Here is a 21,024-nt window from a genome sequence, read left to right as displayed (position 1 = left end):
CCCAGGCTCAAATGCAGTGGTATCCTTCATAGCTCACTTCATAGCTCACTGAAACTTTTAGGCACAAGCAGTCTTCCTATCTCAGCCTCCTGAGTAGCTGCGACTACAGGTGTGCACCACCACACCCAGCTAATTTTACTATTTTATTGTATCAGTAGGTCTTGATCCTCCTGTCTTAGCCTCCAAACATGCTAGGATTATAGACATAAGCCACTATGCCCAACTTAAATGGCTTGTTTTAACAAAATTAACCTCAATGACATCCTGAGGTACTTTGTTCTGACTTGTAATAGGAGTCTACCTTTGAGTGAAGCAGTGAACAACTTTTACATAAGGTGCTATTTTTATAACTTTATTTTGGATTTTTTTTTAAATTCTTATCATAACAGTAATTTCATCAGTAGTTACAGTTTCTCCATAAAGCACACTATTTCATTTACAGTTGAGAATACAACCTCTTTGGTCTTCTGTTCCTTAGTATTCTACAAAATTTTAGTTCTTGGTGTATTTCGTAATTACTCAGCAAATGCCCTAAGATGAAAGAAACATTTGTATTTTGGTCTAATCGTATAGCAAACTTCACACACTGTAGTTTGTCTTTATATCTTCACCTCTTCAGGGTTTTCTAAGGGCCTTTGACTGTATTTCTAATAAAAGAACTTATTTAGTTTGTCATCGTTTTGTTCTCTGTGTATCACTTCAGCCATTTTTATCATGGTCCATGGCTTCTTATCTTTTTAGGAAACTCTTAGCAGTTTTGACATGTACTAACTTTCATTTATACTTTATGAAGTGATAGATTAAATAATAGGATTTTCAACATAAGTGAGAAATTATAGAAGTTTATCTTTCCATGAATACTTGAAAGTCTGGCAGATTATGAGGATTTTGTTAGTTATTAGGTTACATCTCCTGGCAGAATATACACTTAGGGTATCTTTAACAAAAATTGGCATAAAATAAATATAAATAGAAGTACTAATATTTTCTTCTTACATATCAAAGAATTATTGTACAAACTTTTCAAGTGTACGTATTTTACTTTCATGACTATTACCCTGAACAATTAGGATAAGGTTTACAAAACTAGCCTTTTAGTTAAAAACAAAGAAAAAAGTGATTGTTTTCCTCTATAAATTTATTTTGGGGGGACAAATTTAAGAATCACCAGCTTTGGCTTGAGGTTTGAAGAATGAGGACTTCAGTCATAAACAGACAATGACTGCGAATGCCTTAGCTCACTGGGAAGCCCTAGAGATGATGGAGGCGGTTGTGTGTTAAGTACATTGCATAAAGGAATATTATGCTAGTACTTCTTAACCAAAAAGCCTAATTGCTATTTTTTTTAATTTTAAATATATCCTGTAATTATTTTTGTTGAGTGATACTTAGAAGATGGTTTTTCTCAATCCATAAGAGATACAGTTCATAGCTACTTAGGATCTTTTATGAAAAGATAGTTTTTCATAATATTGCATTTATTAGTCAATATTCTTTCTTGAGACATGGAAAACCAATTTTAAAACTCTTGAGCAGGGCGGCGCCTGTGGCTCAAGGAGTAGGGCGCCGGTCCCATATGCCAGAGGTGGCGGGTTCAAACCTAGCCCTGGCCAAAATAAAAAAAAAAAACTTGAGCAAAAGAGAATTTATTGGCTTATAACCGATGTTCAGGATTGATCTCAAGGATTTAACTTGTGTTTTCAGGTATCGGTTGGTTTGTCTGTGTCTCTGACAGTTTCATTGTCTTAGTGGGGAAGGTCTTCCTCCATGTGGTGGTGTGGCAAAGAAAAGTGCCCTTCTTCTTGTGCTTGTAGATACAAAGTCCCCTGGGCGAAAAAGAACTGTGTCTGGTTGCTTGTGTGCTGTGACTGGCAGATAGAACCAAGGGAATAGGGAAGGAATAGTTTCCCAAAAGAAGGGAACAGTTTAGCTTTCCAGAGGAAGGAATGCTGGGAGTCAGAAACAATGAATCTTCACCACAGCATTGGTGATGAAGATAGAGGACAGAAAGACATAAAATATTCTTTTTTTTGGCCGGGGCTGGGTTTGAACCCACCACCTCTGGTATATGGGGCCGGCGCCCTACCCCTTTGAGCCACAGGCACCGCCCTAACATAAAATATTCTTTAAGGTAACGAAACATGACTTAATTTTATTTTCTGTTCATTGGTTCTTACAGAGTATGCAAGCTGCAAGATGTCCTACAGATGAATTATCTTTAACCAACTGTGCAGTTGTGAATGAAAAGGACTTCCAGTCTGGCCAGTAAGTATCTGACTTTCTTTTCTTTAACCTGCTAAGTGGTTAGTAACTTCCAGAGAGACATTTTTAGGAAAATAATTTTTGAAAATAATTTTGTTTTATTCTTCTTGCTGAGTTGGAAAGTGGAAGAGATAGTTACATATTTCAGTCATTACTTTGTTAAACTTTGATAAGTACTGTATAGTGTTTTTAAAATCCTATACAGCTTTTAATATATAGCTTTTTTATTTTTTACCAATTTTCTTAGCAAAGCTAAATATATTGGTTATATGAATCATATATAGCATGGTTACTAGGTGTTTGGCTCTGTGGTTAGATTGTCTGAGTTTGGATCCTGGCTCTGCCAATTATAATCTAGGTGACTGTGATTAAATTGTTTACTATTTTTTGTGCCTCTGTGTCCTGATCCGTAAAATGTTAATGGCAATATCTTCCTCAGGGTAGTTGTGAGTTAATGGCAATATCTTCCTCAGGGTAGTTGTGAAAATTAAGTTACCCAAATAAAGCACTTAGAACAGTACCTAGCATGTTAAAACTCTTTCAATAAAGATTAGCTATTATGATCATCATTGCTATGATAATCCAAAAGACATGAAAATTGGAAGAAGCACAACAGATGTATTAATGTATTTTTATTGTAATTTTTTTTTGTTTGTAGAGACAGAGTCTCACTTTATCACTCTCAGTAGAGTGCTGTGGCATCACACAGCTCACAGCAACCTCCAACTCCTGGGCTTAGGCGATTCTCTTGCCTCAGCCTCCCAAGTAGCTGGGTATACAGGCGCCCGCCCCAATGCCCATCTATTTTTTTGTTGCAGTTTGGCCAGGGCTGGATTTCAAGCCACCACCCTCAGTATATTGAGCCGTGCCCTACCCACTGAGCCATAGGTGCCGCCCTTATTGTCATTTATTTTAATTGATTCACATTACCTCGTGCCAGAACTTCTAAAGACCCTGCTGCAAGTTCAGTGCCATCCCTAACAAGATGAAGAGGCCGTACTAAAGGGAAAAAAAGAAACAAGGTGGCAGGATTCCTGTTTCTTTTTCTTTATATAATCCTTTTTTTTAAAAAGCTGTTTGTGAAATACATGAGTTTCATAGAATAAGACTTGCTAATCATCTCTGCTTATGGGCTTCACAGTGAGAATCTATACAACAAGATTATATTAACGTTATTTCTAGCCTAAGCCTTTGGTGATGCTGAATTGAACATAGGATTTTCAATAGTTAAACTGAAGTATAGTCAATGTGAAAATTTGTTTATAGAATTGTTTTATATATGTTAAATGTTCACTGTACTCATGAGGTTACTTAAAATGTAGAAACATGTATTCTAATGGCAAAGTAATATGTATAGAAATATTACCCATTAACATTAAAAATTATAGCATTCTGAAAGATAATTTTAAAAAGATAGCTGGCTCAGCGCCTGTAGCACAAAGGTTACCGCACCAGCCACATATACTGAGGGTGGTGGGTTCGAACCCAGCCCTGGCCAGCTAAACAACAATGACAACTGCAACAAAAAATAGCTGGGCGTGGCAGGCGCCTGTAGTTCCAACTAACTTGGGAGGCTGAGACAAGAGAATCGCTTTAAGCCCAAGAGTTTGAGGTTGCTGTGAGCTGTGATGCTACGGCACTCTATGGAGGGTGACACAATGAGGGTCTGTCTCAAAAGAAAAAAAAAAGATAGTGAGCTAGTTGCAGTTCTGTAGTCCTGGCTCCTCAGAAGGCTGAGGCCAGAGGGTCTGTTGAGTGCAGGAGTTCAAGGTTAGCCAGAATACTCCTAAAAGGTAACTTTTTTTTTTATGACTATATCCGAGCTCTATTATCTTTGGTTCTCCTACCTTTATTTTATTAGGATGTGAAATAATTTTCACGGTTAGAAGTTCATCTGGTTTTTACTTGAAATCAAGGACTCTGAATCACTAGCTTCAGTTTTATGTAAACTAGAAATTTGATGAAGTTGCTATTTGGGATGGTATGTACTTTGTCGAAGTTGGTTGGATTCTGCTTTTCTTTTGAAATTTTTTTTCTTTCCAATAAGCCCTTTTCTTAAAGCACGATAACTTGTCTGGATTCTACTTGCTGTGTGCTTGGTCCAAGGTTCTCCTTATGTTTGGAACATATTTTGAATTGCTGACAGTTTTTAGAAACTATATTGGTTCTTGTCCTTCAAGACGCATATGATGCCATGTTTCCACCTGATACGCATTAAACATCAGTTTGAAAATTATGGAAAACACATTTGGAAATTATGTTCTTAATTGCCTTTGATATGGAGTACTGACTGTGTTTCTGTCATTTAGGCACGTGATTGTGAGGACCTCTCCCAATCACAGGTACACATTTACCCTGAGGACTCATCCATCAGTGGTTCCAGGGAGCATTGCATTCAGCTTACCTCAGGTAACTCAGATGTTTATTTTTTTCTATTCTTAAAAGTCGTAGAAGAGTCCATTTATTTTAAATAAGCATCACCCTATAACAGATTCATATGGAAGAAAAACCTTCATGTATAAGGTATGTAAAGATATATTCTTTTTTTTTTTTTTTTTGAGACAGAGCCTCAAGCTGTTGCCCTGGGTAGAGTGCTGTGGCATCACAGCTCACAGCAACCTCCAACTCCTGGGCTCAAGCGATTCTCCTGCCTCAGCCTCCCAAGTAGCTGATACTACAGGCACCCACCACAATGCCTGGCTAATTTTTATATTTTTAGTAGCGATAGGGTATCTTGCTCAGTCTGATCCCAAACTCCTGAGCTCAAGCAATCCACCTGCTTCAACCTCCCAACGCATTAGGATTACTGGCATGAGCCACCATGCCCAGCTAAGTTAATCAATCTTAACCTGAATGCATTTGCAAAATCCCAGTTCCTAAATACAGTCAAATTCACAGGTATGTATCAGGGGTTAAGACTTCAAAATATTCTTTATTCTTTGGAGGAACACAATTAAGCACACAGTAGTATACCATGATTTAGTCTTTGAATGTGTTTCTGAAATTCATAGAAATTCTTCTTTTTTTCTAATTTTGATGATTTGATTTTAAGTATCTTTTTTCTCCCCTTTTTTTATAGCGAAAATGGGCTGGACTTTCTATTGGACAAGAAATAGAAGGTAGGTATATTTTTTAGTCACCCAAAGTAGATTTTCTGTGTGATTTTCCTCATAGTTACTGCGATCTGTACAATTTCCTGTGACAGGTTGTCAGACCTTAAACATTCATTCTATTCTGATTAGATCTCTGAGAACAGGAAGGAAATCGTTTGTGGTAGGTATGTCCTTACGTCTTTTCTCAAGTATATTATAAAGTTGTTAATCCATTAGGGAAGGGCAAGGAATGCGATTTATGACTGGTGGGGGGGAGGGTGTGTGTGCGCTAAAAAGGCTAAGCTGTTTGTGTTATAAGCCAAAGAGCTAATAAGCAAAAACTGTCTTTTAGGTAGTGTGGTAAAGTAGGGAAAATGAAGTGTGGCTCTTCTGTAGTCAGATAATTTTATATCGACTTTAGGGAAAGGAAAGAAAATACAATTAAGCCAGCTTTTTTTTGCTTTTGCTTATCTTTAAAACTTAGGAAAAAATTCATATTTATAGAAAGGTTAAACAATAATAGAGAATTTTTGTGTACTACCTTTACCTAGATTCACCAGTTGTCAGATTTTATCGTTCTCTCTTCCTCTGTGTTTCCATATACACACACACTTCTTTTCTGAGCCATTTGAAATTAAGTTAGAGAAATTATTCCTTTTTACCTCTAATACTTTAGTGTGTATTTCCTGTGACCACAGATATGCTCTTATAGTAATCAAATGTAGACAACCTAATTAGACAAAGATACAGTTAAATATGGATGCTTTTGTCTATAGATGTTTTTCCAGTTCTGTTAATTGCGCCAGTTATCTCCTGTGTAGCAGTTTCCCCTTCAGTATAGATCCAGTTCAGGCTCAGACTACGTGTATTGCACTTAGTTATCATTTCTCTAATCTGGAATCGTTCTTCAGCTTAAAGCAGTTGCCAGGAACACATGACTAACCTGTGCTATAGTATGTAGAGATATCTGAAAAGAGGAGTTGGTAAAGAGGAAGGAGGAGAGTAGGAACCTGACAAATTATGATTTTTTGTGAGTTAGAAGGAACTTACACTATCGTTAGCTGGCTTTTTCTTTGTGGAGATATGAACACTTACTAAATATAATGAGCAAATGGAGTTGTATGTAGCTTAGGTTTCTAATTTCCATAAATTAATTTTTCTAAACGTAAGACTAGGAGTATACTTAAAACTGTTTTTTTTTTTTTTTTTTTGGCTCTTTTTTCTTTTTTAGTGTGTGTGTGGGGCAGTCCTCCTGCAAGAACTGGAAAATCTGCTGGAGTCAAATTCTACAAGAGCTATAACACTAAAACTTTTTTTTTAATATTTATTTATTTTTATTTTATTTATTTTTTTTTTTCAGGGTTAATCTCACTTTGTTGCCATCGGTAGAGTGCTGTGGCATCACAGGTCACAGAAACCTCCAGCTCTTGGGCTTAGGCAATTCTCTTGCCTGAGCCTCCCTCCCAGTAGCTGGGACTACAGGCACCACCACAACGCCTGGCTATTTCGCCTGGCTATTTTTTTTTTTTTCTTTTCTGGTTGCAGTTTGGCTGGGGCCGGGTTCAAACCTGCCACCCTCAGTATATGGAGCTGGCACCTACCCAACACTAAAACTTTTAATGTAGATATTTTCTGTTGCAAAAAGGTATGGAAATTCCAGGTTATCAATTTTGATGATTCAAGAAATGTGTTTTGTGGATTAGTTATAAAAGTATTCTTCTGCTACCAGAAATGCTTATCTTGATTTTTTTTTTTTTTTGGTTTTTGGCTGGGGCTAGGTTTGAACCCGCCACCGCTGGCATATGGAACTGGTGCCCTACTCCTTGAGCCACAGGCTCCGCCCACTTATCGTGATTATTAAGTGAGATCTTTAAACAGATTTAGTGATCAAGTGAGACAAAGATAGAGTAAGCTTGAAACAAGGTAGGGTTGGGGCAGCACCTGTGGCTCAGTGAGTAGGGCGCCGGCCCCATATGCCAAGGGTGGTGGGTTCAAACCCAGCCCCGGCCAAACAACAACAAAAAAAATAGCCGGGCATTGTGGCGGGTGCCTATAGTCCCAGCTGCTCGGGAGGCTGAGGCAAGAGAATTGCGTAAGCCCAAGAGTTAGAGGTTGCTGTGAGCCGTGTGATGCCACAGCACTCTACCCGAGGGCGGTACAGTGAGACTCTGTCTCTACAAAAAAAAAAAAAGAAACAAGGTAGGGTTTTGGGGCCTAAGTGATGTGGACGATGTGGCAATAAGGGTAGAAAACTGATTCAGTCTAAGTAGAGGTATAGCCAAAGGTAGGATAGGAGGTGTGGTTTGAAGGAGGAGTGAGACTTTCTAGTCAGGGCAGTGATTTTATTTTATTATCATTATTTTTTTTGAGAGCGAGCCTCAAGCTGTCACCCTGGGTAGAGTGCAGTGGGTTGGGCTCAAGTAGTTCTCCTGCCTCCGCCTCCCAAGTAGCTGGGACTACAGGCACCCGCCACAATGCAGGGCTATTTTTTGATTGCAGCTGTCATTGTTGTTTGGCGGCCTGGGCTGGATTTGAACCCGCCAGCTCAGGTGTATGTGGCTGGAGCCTTAGCCGCTTGAGCCACAGGTGCCGCGCCAGGGCAGTGATTTTAGTCTGAGGGAATCTTCTGGAAGAATAATTTAGTCTGCCTTTTCTCTATCTAGCAGTGTCATATTTTAAGTATTAAAGACTGGTTTTCAATTCATAAGCTTTTTTGATCATTATACTGTCTCTAAGTCAACCACCCAAGGGACTGTAACAAACTGGTCAACATACAGAAATGGTCAACATAAGGAACTAGGCCTACTATACTGATACATGCATGTGGTGCATGTCTGCTCTATAAAAAGTAGGTCCACTTAAGGAGGTGGTCAACTATGAAGTTCCGTTGTAATGTCTAAGTTTATTCAGAGCTTTGGATACACCTTTTTTTTATTATAAAACTTTTTTTATTAGTCTTTGATATTAAGTTGCTATCAGCCATCCAATAAGGAAACATTCTTGATCTTCCTCTTCTTTGATCCTATATGGATCCTAAGCACTCTTGTCCTTTTAGGACTGACCATGGTGCTGACTGTGGTGCTGTCCATGGTGCTGCCCATAGCAACTGAAATTGTTTTAATAGTTGGATGTTTTTCTGTTTAGGAACATAGACTTTCAACTAAAATGCATTTGAAAATTATAGTCAGTAATGATATTTTAATACACTTAATCAAATGCTGTCAGCATGAAGATGATAAACATATACGTATGTACATACGTAGTATATACGTGTTATGACATGTGGTACTATTTTGGAGTCTTTAATGCACAAAGTGGTATACCGTGCAAGGCTATCTGCAATATACTTTTTTCACTGAGTATTATGTTCTCATAGGCCATTCACCTTTATTCAATGTGTCCAGTTTTTATTTTAATAAAAGTTGCTGTACAGTGTTCCACAATATTCATATACTGCATTTTATTCGTTGTTCTCCTAATAATCAGCATTTTTCAGTGTTTGCTGTAAATAATGCAACAATGGACCTTCTCTTTTTGGGCAAATGTTCAAGAGTCTTTCTGGGACAGACACCTAGAAATGGAATTGCTCAATCAACATACTCATTTTTACTTTAAGATTTCAACCTATTGGCTCGGTGCCTGTAGCTCAGCAGCTAGGGCACCAGCCACATACACTAGAGAGGTTCGAATCCAGCCCAGGCCTGCCAAACAGGAATGACAACTACAACCAAAAAATAGCCAGGCGTTGTGGTGGATGCCTGTGGTCCCAGCTACTTGGGAGGCTGGGGCAAGAGAATCACTTAAGCTCAAGAGTTTGAGGTTGCTGTGAGCTGTGATGCTATGGCACTCTACCCAGAGCGACAGCTTGAGATTCTGTCTCAAAAAAAAAAAAATATATATATATATATATATGTTTCAAACTATTAGTATTTTCATTACGTGGAGAAACAGCTAAGCTCTTTTGCCTATGAAAGTTACTCAGCACATAACTTGTATTTTCTAGGAAATGTTAGGAAGGAACAAATCATCTGGAATTGGAGGCAGGAGAATATTCGGAAACTTCCAGCCAAGATTTGAACTTACTCTTCGATCTTCCCTGAGTCTCCTGTCCTTCCTTCTGGCTTTGTTATTTGGCTTTCGAAATATTGAAAATGTGTATGTCCTCCTTTAGATGGGAAACTAAAATATTAAAATATGGTTGCACAAGCAATTTCATTTAAAGAATTTACAGAAAATCTTTGTATAATATATAACTCAAGAGACTAGAATATAAGTAATAAGTTTAGAACAAAATTTGGAGTATGAAATCACCACAAAGACTTACCTAGTCCAGAGTTCTTGATTTATAGATGTGACAACTCAAGCTGCAGGAAACTTCAATGACAGTAGGTACTCGCTGAATCTGTTGAAACACACAGACTCAAAATCTCTTTGAAGAGAACAGCTTTGTTTGTAAACCACTGGAATCTTTGCAACAGGCATTTAATACTGATCAACTGAAAGCCTCACTACAATGATTTCTTTCTTTCTTTGTTTGCTTAGCTTCTTGCTGTTTGACCACAGTAACTCAGAAAGCCATCATGCCTCTTTTTCAAAGCAATTGTGAAAAACTAATCTCTTTTCAATTATGTACTTTCCTGAGAACTGTAGGAGCCCTCTTATCCAGTATGACTAGGACTGGTAGTTAATTGAAAAGTTGGTTAAAAGCCTTTTCTTGAGGGCTTTGTTTTCCATACAGTAGAATTCTGTATTGTCTTATGCAGATAAACTTTACCAATAGTTTTTATATGGGTGTCTTTGAAATGGATGGAGAATTTAGAACTTGTGAAGTATTTGAGAGTAAAGAATCTTTTCGATTTTTGTGGATTTCACTTTTTTTAAGGTTCTTACTCTTATCTAGTTAATAGTATTTTTTTAGAAGAAACTCTTCCTTTCATAAGTTTTCCCAAAGCTTTCAACTTAGTTTTATAATATCACTTCTAGAATGTCAAAATTTCAATAGTTTTATAGTTTTTAATTATATTGTATAATTACTGTAATAAGTATAACTAGTACTAGCAGATGAGAGAACAAGCTATTGACCCATGATGTGTAGCAACTCCAGTGGTGCATGAAGAGCCTGCAAGCTCTGACCATGAGGCAAGCCATGGGCAGGTTGGTGTATATTAGAGGGATAAAAGTTGCTCAATATTCTGGTGAGTCAGCTCAGTGGAGGGTGCTTAAGAGAGTTTCTGCTGTGTTCTAAAGGGACCATGGGCAAATTTTGGACAGTTACCTTCTGGGAACACAAAAGGAAACTATGCATTAAACCTTGTTGAAGAGCAATGGTAGACTTTTTTTTTTTTTTTTGGCTGGGGCTGGGTTTGAACCTGCCACCTCCAGTATATGGGGCCGGTGCCTACTCCTTTGAGCTACAGGCACTGCCCGGTAGACTCTTTTTTATTGGGTACAATCAGGTTTTCCTATTGGGGAAACTCAAATGCAAAAATCCTCTTAACCTTTGCTGAGTATCTTACTATATTCTTTCATAATGGTCCCAATACAATTACTGCAATGTAATATCTTTGCTTTAAAGGTTTGTATATCAGCTGTCTTTTATAAATGTGCTTTTCACACTGATTTAAGAGTCAGAATTTTCCTATGGAAATGCTTCTTGGCAATTATATGTCATTAAGAAAATATCTTTTAATACCTATTTAATACCTATATTTTTCAAAATAAACTTTGCTGTAGTTGTACTATAAAGTTTTTTAATTAAATGATTATTACCTGATATAAAATTAAGTGTAATGGGGTGGCGCCTGTGGCTCAGTGAGTAGGGCGCTGGCCCCATATACTGAGGGTGGCGGGTTCAAACCCAGCCCCGGCTGAACTGCAACCAAAAAATAGCCGGGCGTTGTGGCGGGCGCCTGTAGTCCCAGCTGCTCGGGAAGCTGAGGCAGGAGAATCGCGGAAGCCCAAGAGCTAGAGGTTGCTGTGAGTCCTGTGACATCATGGCACTCTACTAAAGGCGGTACAGTGAGACTTTGTCTCTACAAAAAAAAAAAAAAAATTAAGTGTAATGCTTTGATATTTAAATTTATGATATTATAGCATAAAAACAAATTTAGAACTTTTAGAACAGGAATTTTCTTACCCAGAGTTTTATATTAATGTATATGTTTTTTTGCCTCCTTTGCTATTAGCATGGAAGCCATAGAGTTTTTTGGTTTTGTTTCATTTAAATAGATCATGAATTTATTAGCCACCTAAAAGACACTGTTATATCCTATTAATAGGAATTAATTCTTGCCCGGTTCCAAATATATTCCATGTGGAACTTACTATGGTTCCTTAGGTTAGGCCCTCAGTAAATATATGTATTTTTTCTTTCTTCTTTTTTTTAAATTTCAGACTCATGTGAGGGTACAAATGATTAGGTTATAATATTTGCATTTCTGAGGTAAAGTTCCTCTTTATTTTATTTACTTATTTATTTATTTATTTTTTATTTTTTTATTTTTTGGAGACAGAATCTCACTTTGTCGCCCTCAGTAGAGTGCCGTGGTGTCATAGCTCTCAGCAACTTCAAACTCTTGGGCTCAAGTGATTCTCTTGCCTTAGCTTCCTGAGTAGCTGGGACAACAGGCACTTGCCACAATACCCAGCTGTTTTAGAGACAAGGTCTTGTTCTGCCTCAGGCTGGTCTCAAACCTCAGGCACTCCACCTGCCTTGGCCTCCCAGGGTGCTGGGGTTATAGGCGTGAACCACTGCATCCAGCCTAAAAGTCCCTCTTTAGTTGAGTTCTGCACCCTGGAGGTGTGCCATATACCCTTACATTGTGTCTATTAGGTGGGAGCACAACAATCCCTCCTTCCCTACTCCCCCTCCTCCCCCCACCCCCGCTTCCACTCTTCTTCCCTCCCCCAACTTTAATTAAATTGAGCTTTCCTCTTGTGTGGGTATTAGTTCATCTAATGGCTTCATATTAGTATTGAGTACATTGGATATTTGCTTTTCCATTCTTGTAATACTTTACTAGAAAAAATGTATTTCAGCTACATCCAGATTAATACAAAAGATGTAAAGTTGACATCTTTTTATGGCTGAATAGTATTCCAAGGTATACCAGTTTACTAATCCATTCATGAGTTGATAGGCACTGAGGTTGTTTCCACATCTTGGCTATTGTAAATTGAGTTGCAGTAAAAATCTAGTGCAAGTGTCCTTATGATAAAATTATTTTTTTTCTTCTGGATACATGCCTAGTAATAGGATTATGGGATCAAGTGCAAGGTCTATTTTGAGTTCTTTGAGGATTCTCCCTACTTCTTTCCAAAGAGGCTGTATTAGTTTATCAGTAAATATTTTTAGTAGTAGTAGTAAAAAAGGAATTTTAAACTCTAACTTGGTCTGGAGCAAATACCCCTAGTAAACATGTTTCTCAAGACTTTCCCCTTCACCCCTGCATCCTACTTTCTAGGGCAAAAGAATTTACTCACCTTTCACCTTAGCTCTTTCTTATGTCAAACCAAAATCTTGTTTGGGAACAGCATGCTATACCAACTTCCCTGTTGTGATTTTGTCCTTTGTTGAATGAGAAGGGGGAAGATGCGCACGCAGGCCATGTCGCAATATTGTGATTTCCCCATAAGCATAGGGTGAGGGGTAATAGCAGAGAGAGAGTGCTGTTTAGCATTTTCTGATTAATTAAAATGGGAAAGAAAATCTCTAGTGGTTATTATTACTTTTTAAATCTGTGCCTATGCTTTCCTCCAGTGAATTCCACATAAGCCCCCTTCTGATCGAATTCTCTTACGATTCATTTACATGAAGCCTGTAGTTATTAGAATGACAAGTATTTGATGTCCTTGTCATTTTAAAAAATGCTTCTTTTTTGTAAAATGCTTCTCTTTTCTTCTTAGTTTCCTTATATACATTCGACAAAGCCAAACAATGTATTGGCACAATGACCATCGAGATTGATTTCCTACAGAAAAAAAACATTGACTCCAACCCTTATGACACTGATAAGATGGCAGCAGAATTTATTCAACAGTTCAACAATCAGGCCTTCTCAGTGGGACAACAGGTAGTTTTAAATTTTCTTTTATTCCTTTAACTTTATAAGTATTCTAATCCCTGTTCGTATCAAAATTATTTCTGCTTTTTAAAAAATGAGCAGAGCTTTGCATATCTACACATATATCCAAAATGAGCAATAAAAAAGAGATAGTTGTGTTTACCGAACCTCCAGGAGGCTGTTCAGAAAAATTGCGAAGTAGCTTCTAGGTTAAAATGTCTCATGTAGGCTGGGCACGGTGGCTTAGGCCTGTAATTCTAGCACTCTCGGAGGTCAAGGCTGCTGTATTGCTTGAGCTCAGGAGTTGGAGACCAGCCTGAGCAAGAGCAAGACCCCATTTGTACTAAAAATAGAAAAACTAGCCAGGTGTTGTAGCAGGTACCTATAGTCCCAGCTACTTGGAAAGCTGAGGCAGGAGGATTCCTTGAACCCAAGAATTTGAGGTTGCCATGAGCTATGGTGACACCACAGCACTCTACCCAGGGCAAGAGAGTGAGACTCTGTCTCAAAAAAAAAAAATCATATATAATGATAGAACTTTTTCCCTTTGCAAATTTGGGAATACTACAGACATATATATCTGAAATTTCTTTTCTTATTGTAGGACATTTGGTCTCTGGGATGTCTTTTTCTTTCACTAATGTAGTTCTATGCAAAAGTAGTTCTGAAATGTTTTGGGTTATGGACTTACTTGAAAATTTTAAGAAAATTGTGTCTAATCTTCTCATTTACAAATGAGGCATTTTTAGGTCTAGAGAAGGCAAATGATGTGCCCATGACCACACAGCCAGGGATGTAACTGAGACAACAATTAATTAAACAAATGTTTAATAGCACCTAGTATGTTCCAGCCACTATTTTAACCACTACAGCATACGAAATAGATATATTCTTATAGAGTATACTCTTACAGAGTTTACTTTCTACTTGAGGAATACAGAATATAAAACAGAAATGCCATGCACAGTTAAATACTCTGATGTCAGTAAACCAGGATGCTGCACTAGAGCGTTACTGTGGTGCTGTTTTGCATTGGGTGGTCCAGGGAGGATACTCAAGATGACATTTAGCTGATAATTTGTTACCTACCTGTCTTTTGCTTTTTGGACTATACTGTGTTTCTTCTGCATTCATGTATTTTTTTAATAATTGTGCAGAGATTGCCTAGCTAAACTTAATTATTTTTACCTTTGCCTTTAGCTTTATTATCTTACAGTAAATACTTAGAAGGATGTTTAATAGAAAATGCTTTGGTATTTGTAGTAATTTTAAACCTAATGACAAACATTCACATACAGATATCAATAAAGCCATGAAAGAAAACTCATCATAATGCAGAGAAGAAATAAATATCTTACCCCACATCACTGTTCTTCCTATTTATTTTCATTGGTAGTAGACAGTAGAGGGCAGGATGGAGAGGCAGCCCTGCCTGTGTATCTACTGCTATGCTCCAGCCCACAGGGCTGAGCTTGTAGAAGGCACTCAGTAAACATGTGGTGAATGAGTGATTGGATGTTCAGAAGGTGTTTCTGCGCTCATACGGCAGGCATTTTATACTGGTTATAATATGTAGAAAAGGATCAATTTTAGAGTCACAGACTGAGGCTGGACTCCTGGCATTTATTATCATTTACTGTTCCTCTGAGTACCATGGCTTAGCTACTTTCAGAAACTCAGCCTCCTTACTAGTAAAATGGAGTAATAATTTCTGTTTCCAAGAGTGTTTGTGAATATTAACCATATAACCTAACTGCCTATAGTGTTTGGTATGTAGGAGATCATAAATGTTAGCTCTCTTTTATTCTTACTGGCTCTAATTTGCCTGTGGAGCAGATGGAGAGGGATATAAAAGAGAAAATTGGTTTTCTGTATCTGAAAAACATGGGTGATGATGTAAGAATCATGCCATCACATCATGAAGTGATTTTTTCCCCTCCTCTTACCTCTTTTTTTAAATTTATTTTTTAATTTAATTTTTATTAAATCATAACTGAATACATTTATTGGGTACAATGTGATGATTTGATGTACAATGTGGAATGCTTAAACTGATTAACATAACCATCACCTCACTTGCTTATTTTTTGTGTTAAGACATTTATGATTTACTTTTAGTTGTTTTGAAGTGTACCCCTGCATTGTGCACATTAGGCAAGATCCCACCAAACGCCCTCACTCCTCCCTCCACTCACTCTCCCCCTGCCCTTCTCCTCTCCCCTCTTTCTTTCTGGCTATATTTGTGTTTTATCATTCGTATGGATGCGTAAGTGACTATTTATTGGTTTTGTAATAGTATTAAGTACGTTGGATACTTTTTTTCCCATGCTTGAGAGATACTCTTACCTCCTTTTTACATAGCTTGTGTTCAGCTTCAATGAAAAGCTTTTTGGCCTACTGGTGAAGGACATTGAAGCCATGGACCCTAGCATCCTGAAGGGAGAACCTGCAACAGGTAAAAGGCAGAAGGTATGCAGTATTTCTAATAATCTTTGTTAGGTAATCTTTGTGATGTGAATTAATATAATTTTCCTAACTCTTCTCAGTGATTTTTTTGCATATTGTTTACTCTTTAAAGATAGTAGGAGAGAGTTACCCTTAATTGCCAGCTTTGTTATTAAAATACTGCTTAAAATAGAATTATTTTCAGACTTAATAATAATTTGAAATTTGTATATGTGTGTACTTATTATAATTTTGGTTAAATCTAGGTGTTTATTGTAAATAAATATTAAGAAAGGCATTATTGGAAAGATACATGTACAGTTATTGAAATAAAGCCCATAGGAATTTTAAAAGGCAGTTATGAGAAAAGTAAATATAACTCAGACGATATTTTGGAAGACTTGCTTTGCGTATAGTGACCTCATTTCCACTTCACTTTTGGCCTTGCTCTTAGAGAAGTCTAGAAGTCTGGTGTTAGACTGCTAATTGTTGTCTTTCTGTACAGATTGAGGTAGGACTGGTTGTTGGAAACAGTCAAGTTGCCTTTGAAAAAGCAGAAAATTCATCACTCAATCTTATTGGTAAGATTTACAATTTTTAGAAGATTCTGAATGAAATGGGACTATCTCTGTTATTATATGTGACTCATGCACAGTGATTTTCAAGTAAGTAAAGAGAAGAGGGGCACCTTCCTTGAGAGGGTATATCACAGAATCATAGGGTATTTCCTCTTTGTCAAATTTACTGATGAAAAAGTTTAAAACCTTCATCTGGATTATCACTGTCTGATAGAAATATAAGGTGTGCCACATATATAATTTCTAATTTCCGAGTAGCTACACTAAAAATAAATAAAAAGAAACAAATTAATTTTTTAACTTTTAATTTTAAGGTAATTTTAGGTTTACAAAAGATTTACAAAGGTAGCTCACAGACTTTTTGGTATGTCTTCACCCGCTTCCCCTGATGTTAAACATCTTAAATGACCATAGTATAATTATCGAAACTAAGAAATTAAACATGGTTTCATTGCTACTAACTAGACTGCAAGCTTTATTCTAATTTAACCAGTTTTTCCATTATGTCCTTTTTTGATCCAGTATCTGATTTGGTAACCCACATGCATTTAGTTAATCTGTTTTTAGTCTTCAGTCTCTGAAGTGTCCCTTGACTTTTATTGTCTTCTATGACTTTAAAGAACTGGTTAGTTATTTTATAGAATGCTCCTCACCTGCTTTGAGATACTATCATCACTTCTATTAGTGATTGAGTTAAGAGATGAACATACAGGTAAAATGTTTCTAACAGATTCACAGTTTAACTCTACTCTTGTACTTTAGTCCTATTTTTATTATATTAAAACAGTGCAACTTGGTCTCTAATAATAGTAACTCTCTTGAATAATGGTGTCATTAACTGGATAGTGATTCTAAGTTTTGATTGATTTAACAATGTTGATATCTACCCTAATAGAAAATAGAGTTTTCCTTGGTTGCACACTATCATGTCCAAGGTTACTTAACATTCTTTTAATGTGTGGCTTTCTTTTTAGTCCATAAATTACCATTTTTCCTGACAAAATATTGATAGGCTCTCAAACAACTCTAAAATTTGATTCTGTTTTATACAGTTTTATTATATAACTTGATTTGTTTTGCTTAACATATTTTAAGCATTTTAAGTATACTCCTACAACATGATTTTTTTTTTTTTTTTTTTTTGTAGAGACAGAGTCTCACTGTACCGCCCTCGGTAGAGTGCCGTGGCATCACACGGCTCACAGCAACCTCTAACTCTTGGGCTTACGCGATTCTCTTGCCTTAGCCTCCTGAGTAGCTGGGACTACAGGCGCCCGCCACAACGCCCGGCTATTTTTTTGTTGCAGTTTGGCTGGGGCTGGGTTTGAACCCACCACCCTCGGCGTATGGGGCCGGCGCCCTACTCACTGAGCCACAGGCGCCGCCCTACAACATGATTTTTAATGGCTATATATGTCACTTTTATGGACATAGGACATTATAATCTCCAGATTATTTATCCAATAATTTATGAAATGATTTCTTTGTATTTTATTTTTGTGCACTTTATGTTTTATTTTTGTTTTTGAGACAGTCTCACTTTGTTGCCCTCAGTAGAGTCCTCTGGCATCATAGCTCACAGCAACCTAAAACTCTTGGGCTTAAGCGATTCTCTTGCCTCAGCTTCCAGAGTAGCTGGGACTATAAGTGCTGCCATAATGCCCAGCTAGAGAAGGGATCTCGCTTTTGCTCAGGCTGGTCTCAAACCTTTGAGCTCAGGCAATCCACCCGCCTCAGCCTCTCAGAGTGCTGGGATTACAGATGTGAGCCACCATGCCCAGCCTTGTGTTAAGACATATTATCCCAAGGGAGTTGTATAACTTTTAAATATTGTAGGTATTGCTAAGTAATTATGCAAAAGTATGATTTTCAGTGCAAAATAAAATTGCATAGTAATTTGGCATGCAGTAAAATTTGGCCACAAGAGGACAGTAGAGTGTAAGAAAAATATTTTTGATAGCTTCCTAATAGAAATCTTAAGGCCTCAAAACTCTACCCATAAAATTGCCATCTAGGACAAAGTTTTTTAAAAATTTAATTTAATTTTTAATTGACAAATAGTATTTACACATTATCAAGTACTTCTTGATGTTTTGATACATGTTTACATTGTGGCATGATCGAATCAGGCTAATTAACACACCTATCACTTCAAATATTTATCATTTCTTAGGGTTAACTTTTTTCATACAACATTTTCTTCCCTGATTTTATAAAAACCATATTATTACTTTATTTTTTTGTTTATAGTAAAGTATACTGAGGTAATTAATTCTGTTTGAAATAGTAAATGTGGTTCTCTTTAGTTACTTTAGGTGGCACTCTGACATTTAAGTTTTATAATGTCAATCTAAAGCTCCATTATGGGTCAGATTTACCCTGCTGAATAATAATTATCTATTGGACTGTATATAATTTTTATCCTTGTGAAAGAATTGGTAAACAATCAATTTGTAATCATTGAAATCTTTAGAATGATTTTAGACTTTTGTGCATAAATAAAAAAAAGCAAATAAGACATCAAACTTACTGGGTGTGTCTTTTTAGGCTGAGGGGTTATATACCTAGTTACCTGTACAAAATTAATCTATATAAATATATGTAGTTTTAAATAATCTTGCATTAGAAGCCTTCAGAGACAGATTTCAGTTGCATTTCTGTCAGCTAGTATTGTCTTCATCAGATATGCACTTGGTGTTTCTTCTAATCAAACAAATTAGTTTATTTGGTTAGCTTAAAGGTTATTGAAACCAAGTTCTACAGATTGATTACCAGTAGATTACAGTATAAGTTAACTATTTATTTTAAAAGTATATTACTAACCATAAATAGAGACCAAAGTAGGTAACATAATAAAACTTAACTCTTCCTGTTAGAAAATCAGCTAAGATTGTTCATCTTTGCATAAGGGTAGCTTCTCTTTATTCCTTTAGGCTATCCAGGGAGTTCTGTCTTTTTATAGTTAGTGATGAAGTCCTTATTTCACATTTAACTATATTTGTTTGACATAGGCAAAGCTAAAACCAAGGAAAACCGCCAATCTATCATTAATCCTGACTGGAACTTTGAAAAAATGGGAATAGGAGGTCTCGACAAGGAATTTTCAGACATTTTTCGAAGAGCTTTTGCTTCCCGAGTATTTCCTCCAGAGATTGTAGAGCAGATGGGTAAGTTTAAAAAGAAAAATGTGATAAAATCTTGCATTATTAAAAAGAAATTAATGAGATAAAGAATCTTTTTGATAGTTTTGAAATTATTTTTCAGACTTACTAAAGTATGTTTCTGTTTTAACTTTAAAAAAATAGATACATTTTCTGAAAAACCTTCAAAATATTAGAGCTTTTAAAATTACATTTTAATTTTATAAAGAAGATGTAGAAATACTACTTGTGGTTGCTCCATTTTATTTATTTATTTAAGAATGTTTTTCAATAGGATATACTGAAAATTTTCACCTAAAACATCTAAAGCTCCACTTTGGGTCAGCTGTCAGATTTGCCCTGTTGAATAATAATTATCTGTTGGACTGTGGGCATTGTTTTAATATTAGCTACTGCTCCTTTTTACTGTAACGTTTCATTGCCCAGTTAGTAGTACATCTTTGTACCTAGAAAATGGATACCTGGCATGTTTTTAAATAAGATAAATTTGATCTATAAAGACAAATGTGGAATATATATAGAAGTTTCCCTATTACACATAAAGAAATGCTATACTCATTTATTACTTTCTTGTGTGAAATGGCTTTATTTGTCCAGTGGAAAAGTTGTCATGACTGTTTTCATATCCATATCATACGTTGGATTAGAATGTGAGCAACAGAATGTCTGAGAAAGGAATTTAAAACATAACAGCTTCTGGCAGACTATTAGTGTAAAAACAGTATTCATCAAAAATGGAAGGAGTATGAATATATTATTCCCATCATCTCTGTCATTCTTTATCTTTAAATTGCTACTAGAAGATAAAAGTATATTCATCATGGTGGAGCTAAGAACTGCTTTCTAGGCACTAAGTGCCTGGCTTGTATTAGCCTCCATTGTTGCTAGCTTTTCTGCCTGGTTGCCCCCTCTGATGAATTACAGGCACAGCACACACCTGTTCACTGGGTAAAGGTCGAGTTTGGAATTGGATTAAGAGAAAATGACAGAGACCCTCATCACCTGAGTTTTATGCACCCTGAAATCACAATAACACAGTTTTTTATCTGAAGGATACAAAGGCCAAGTACGTAAAAAAGCAGAATTCCAATCTGGAAAACATTTTAAAATGTGGTACTTCACTGTGTTGGTAATGTGTATTTTTTATCAAGACATAAAAATATTATTTATTTTTGGCAAAAACGGAGATAAAAGGATGATTCCAAATGTTTTAAGTTGTCCTTGTAGAATATTTTTATTGGTTTTTCAGGACTGGGACCTAGTGAAGAAGCAGCTAATGATGCTATTCCTTTGAACGTTTATATTATACAGCAAACAAATTAAAAAAAAACTGCTTCTGTAGTTAGCCATATGTTTTAATGATATTATAAATGTTTTCTCACTGTTTGGAAGCTGTTCAGGACAGTTATTCAGATACTGGTTA

General features: G+C 36.5%; 1 protein-coding gene across 1 annotated transcript in view; it reads left to right on the top strand.

Moving 5' to 3' along the window:
• Window positions 1-21,024, top strand: part of NSF (N-ethylmaleimide sensitive factor, vesicle fusing ATPase) — a 145,849-nt gene that overhangs the window by 26,771 nt on the left and 98,054 nt on the right. The window contains exons 2-8 of the mRNA XM_053567778.1: window positions 2,180-2,265; window positions 4,572-4,671; window positions 5,342-5,381; window positions 13,260-13,426; window positions 15,779-15,886; window positions 16,368-16,443; window positions 19,452-19,607. Of these exons, the coding sequence (XP_053423753.1) occupies window positions 2,180-2,265; window positions 4,572-4,671; window positions 5,342-5,381; window positions 13,260-13,426; window positions 15,779-15,886; window positions 16,368-16,443; window positions 19,452-19,607 (733 nt within the window). The remainder of the gene's footprint in view (window positions 1-2,179; window positions 2,266-4,571; window positions 4,672-5,341; window positions 5,382-13,259; window positions 13,427-15,778; window positions 15,887-16,367; window positions 16,444-19,451; window positions 19,608-21,024) is intronic.

The sequence above is a fragment of the Nycticebus coucang genome, chromosome 18 (genome assembly GCF_027406575.1).
Source record: "Nycticebus coucang isolate mNycCou1 chromosome 18, mNycCou1.pri, whole genome shotgun sequence".
In the NCBI taxonomy this organism is placed as follows: Eukaryota; Metazoa; Chordata; class Mammalia; order Primates; family Lorisidae; genus Nycticebus; species Nycticebus coucang.
The sequence above is the reverse complement of the archived record's forward strand: the minus strand, read 5'-3'. Positions and strand labels throughout refer to the sequence as shown.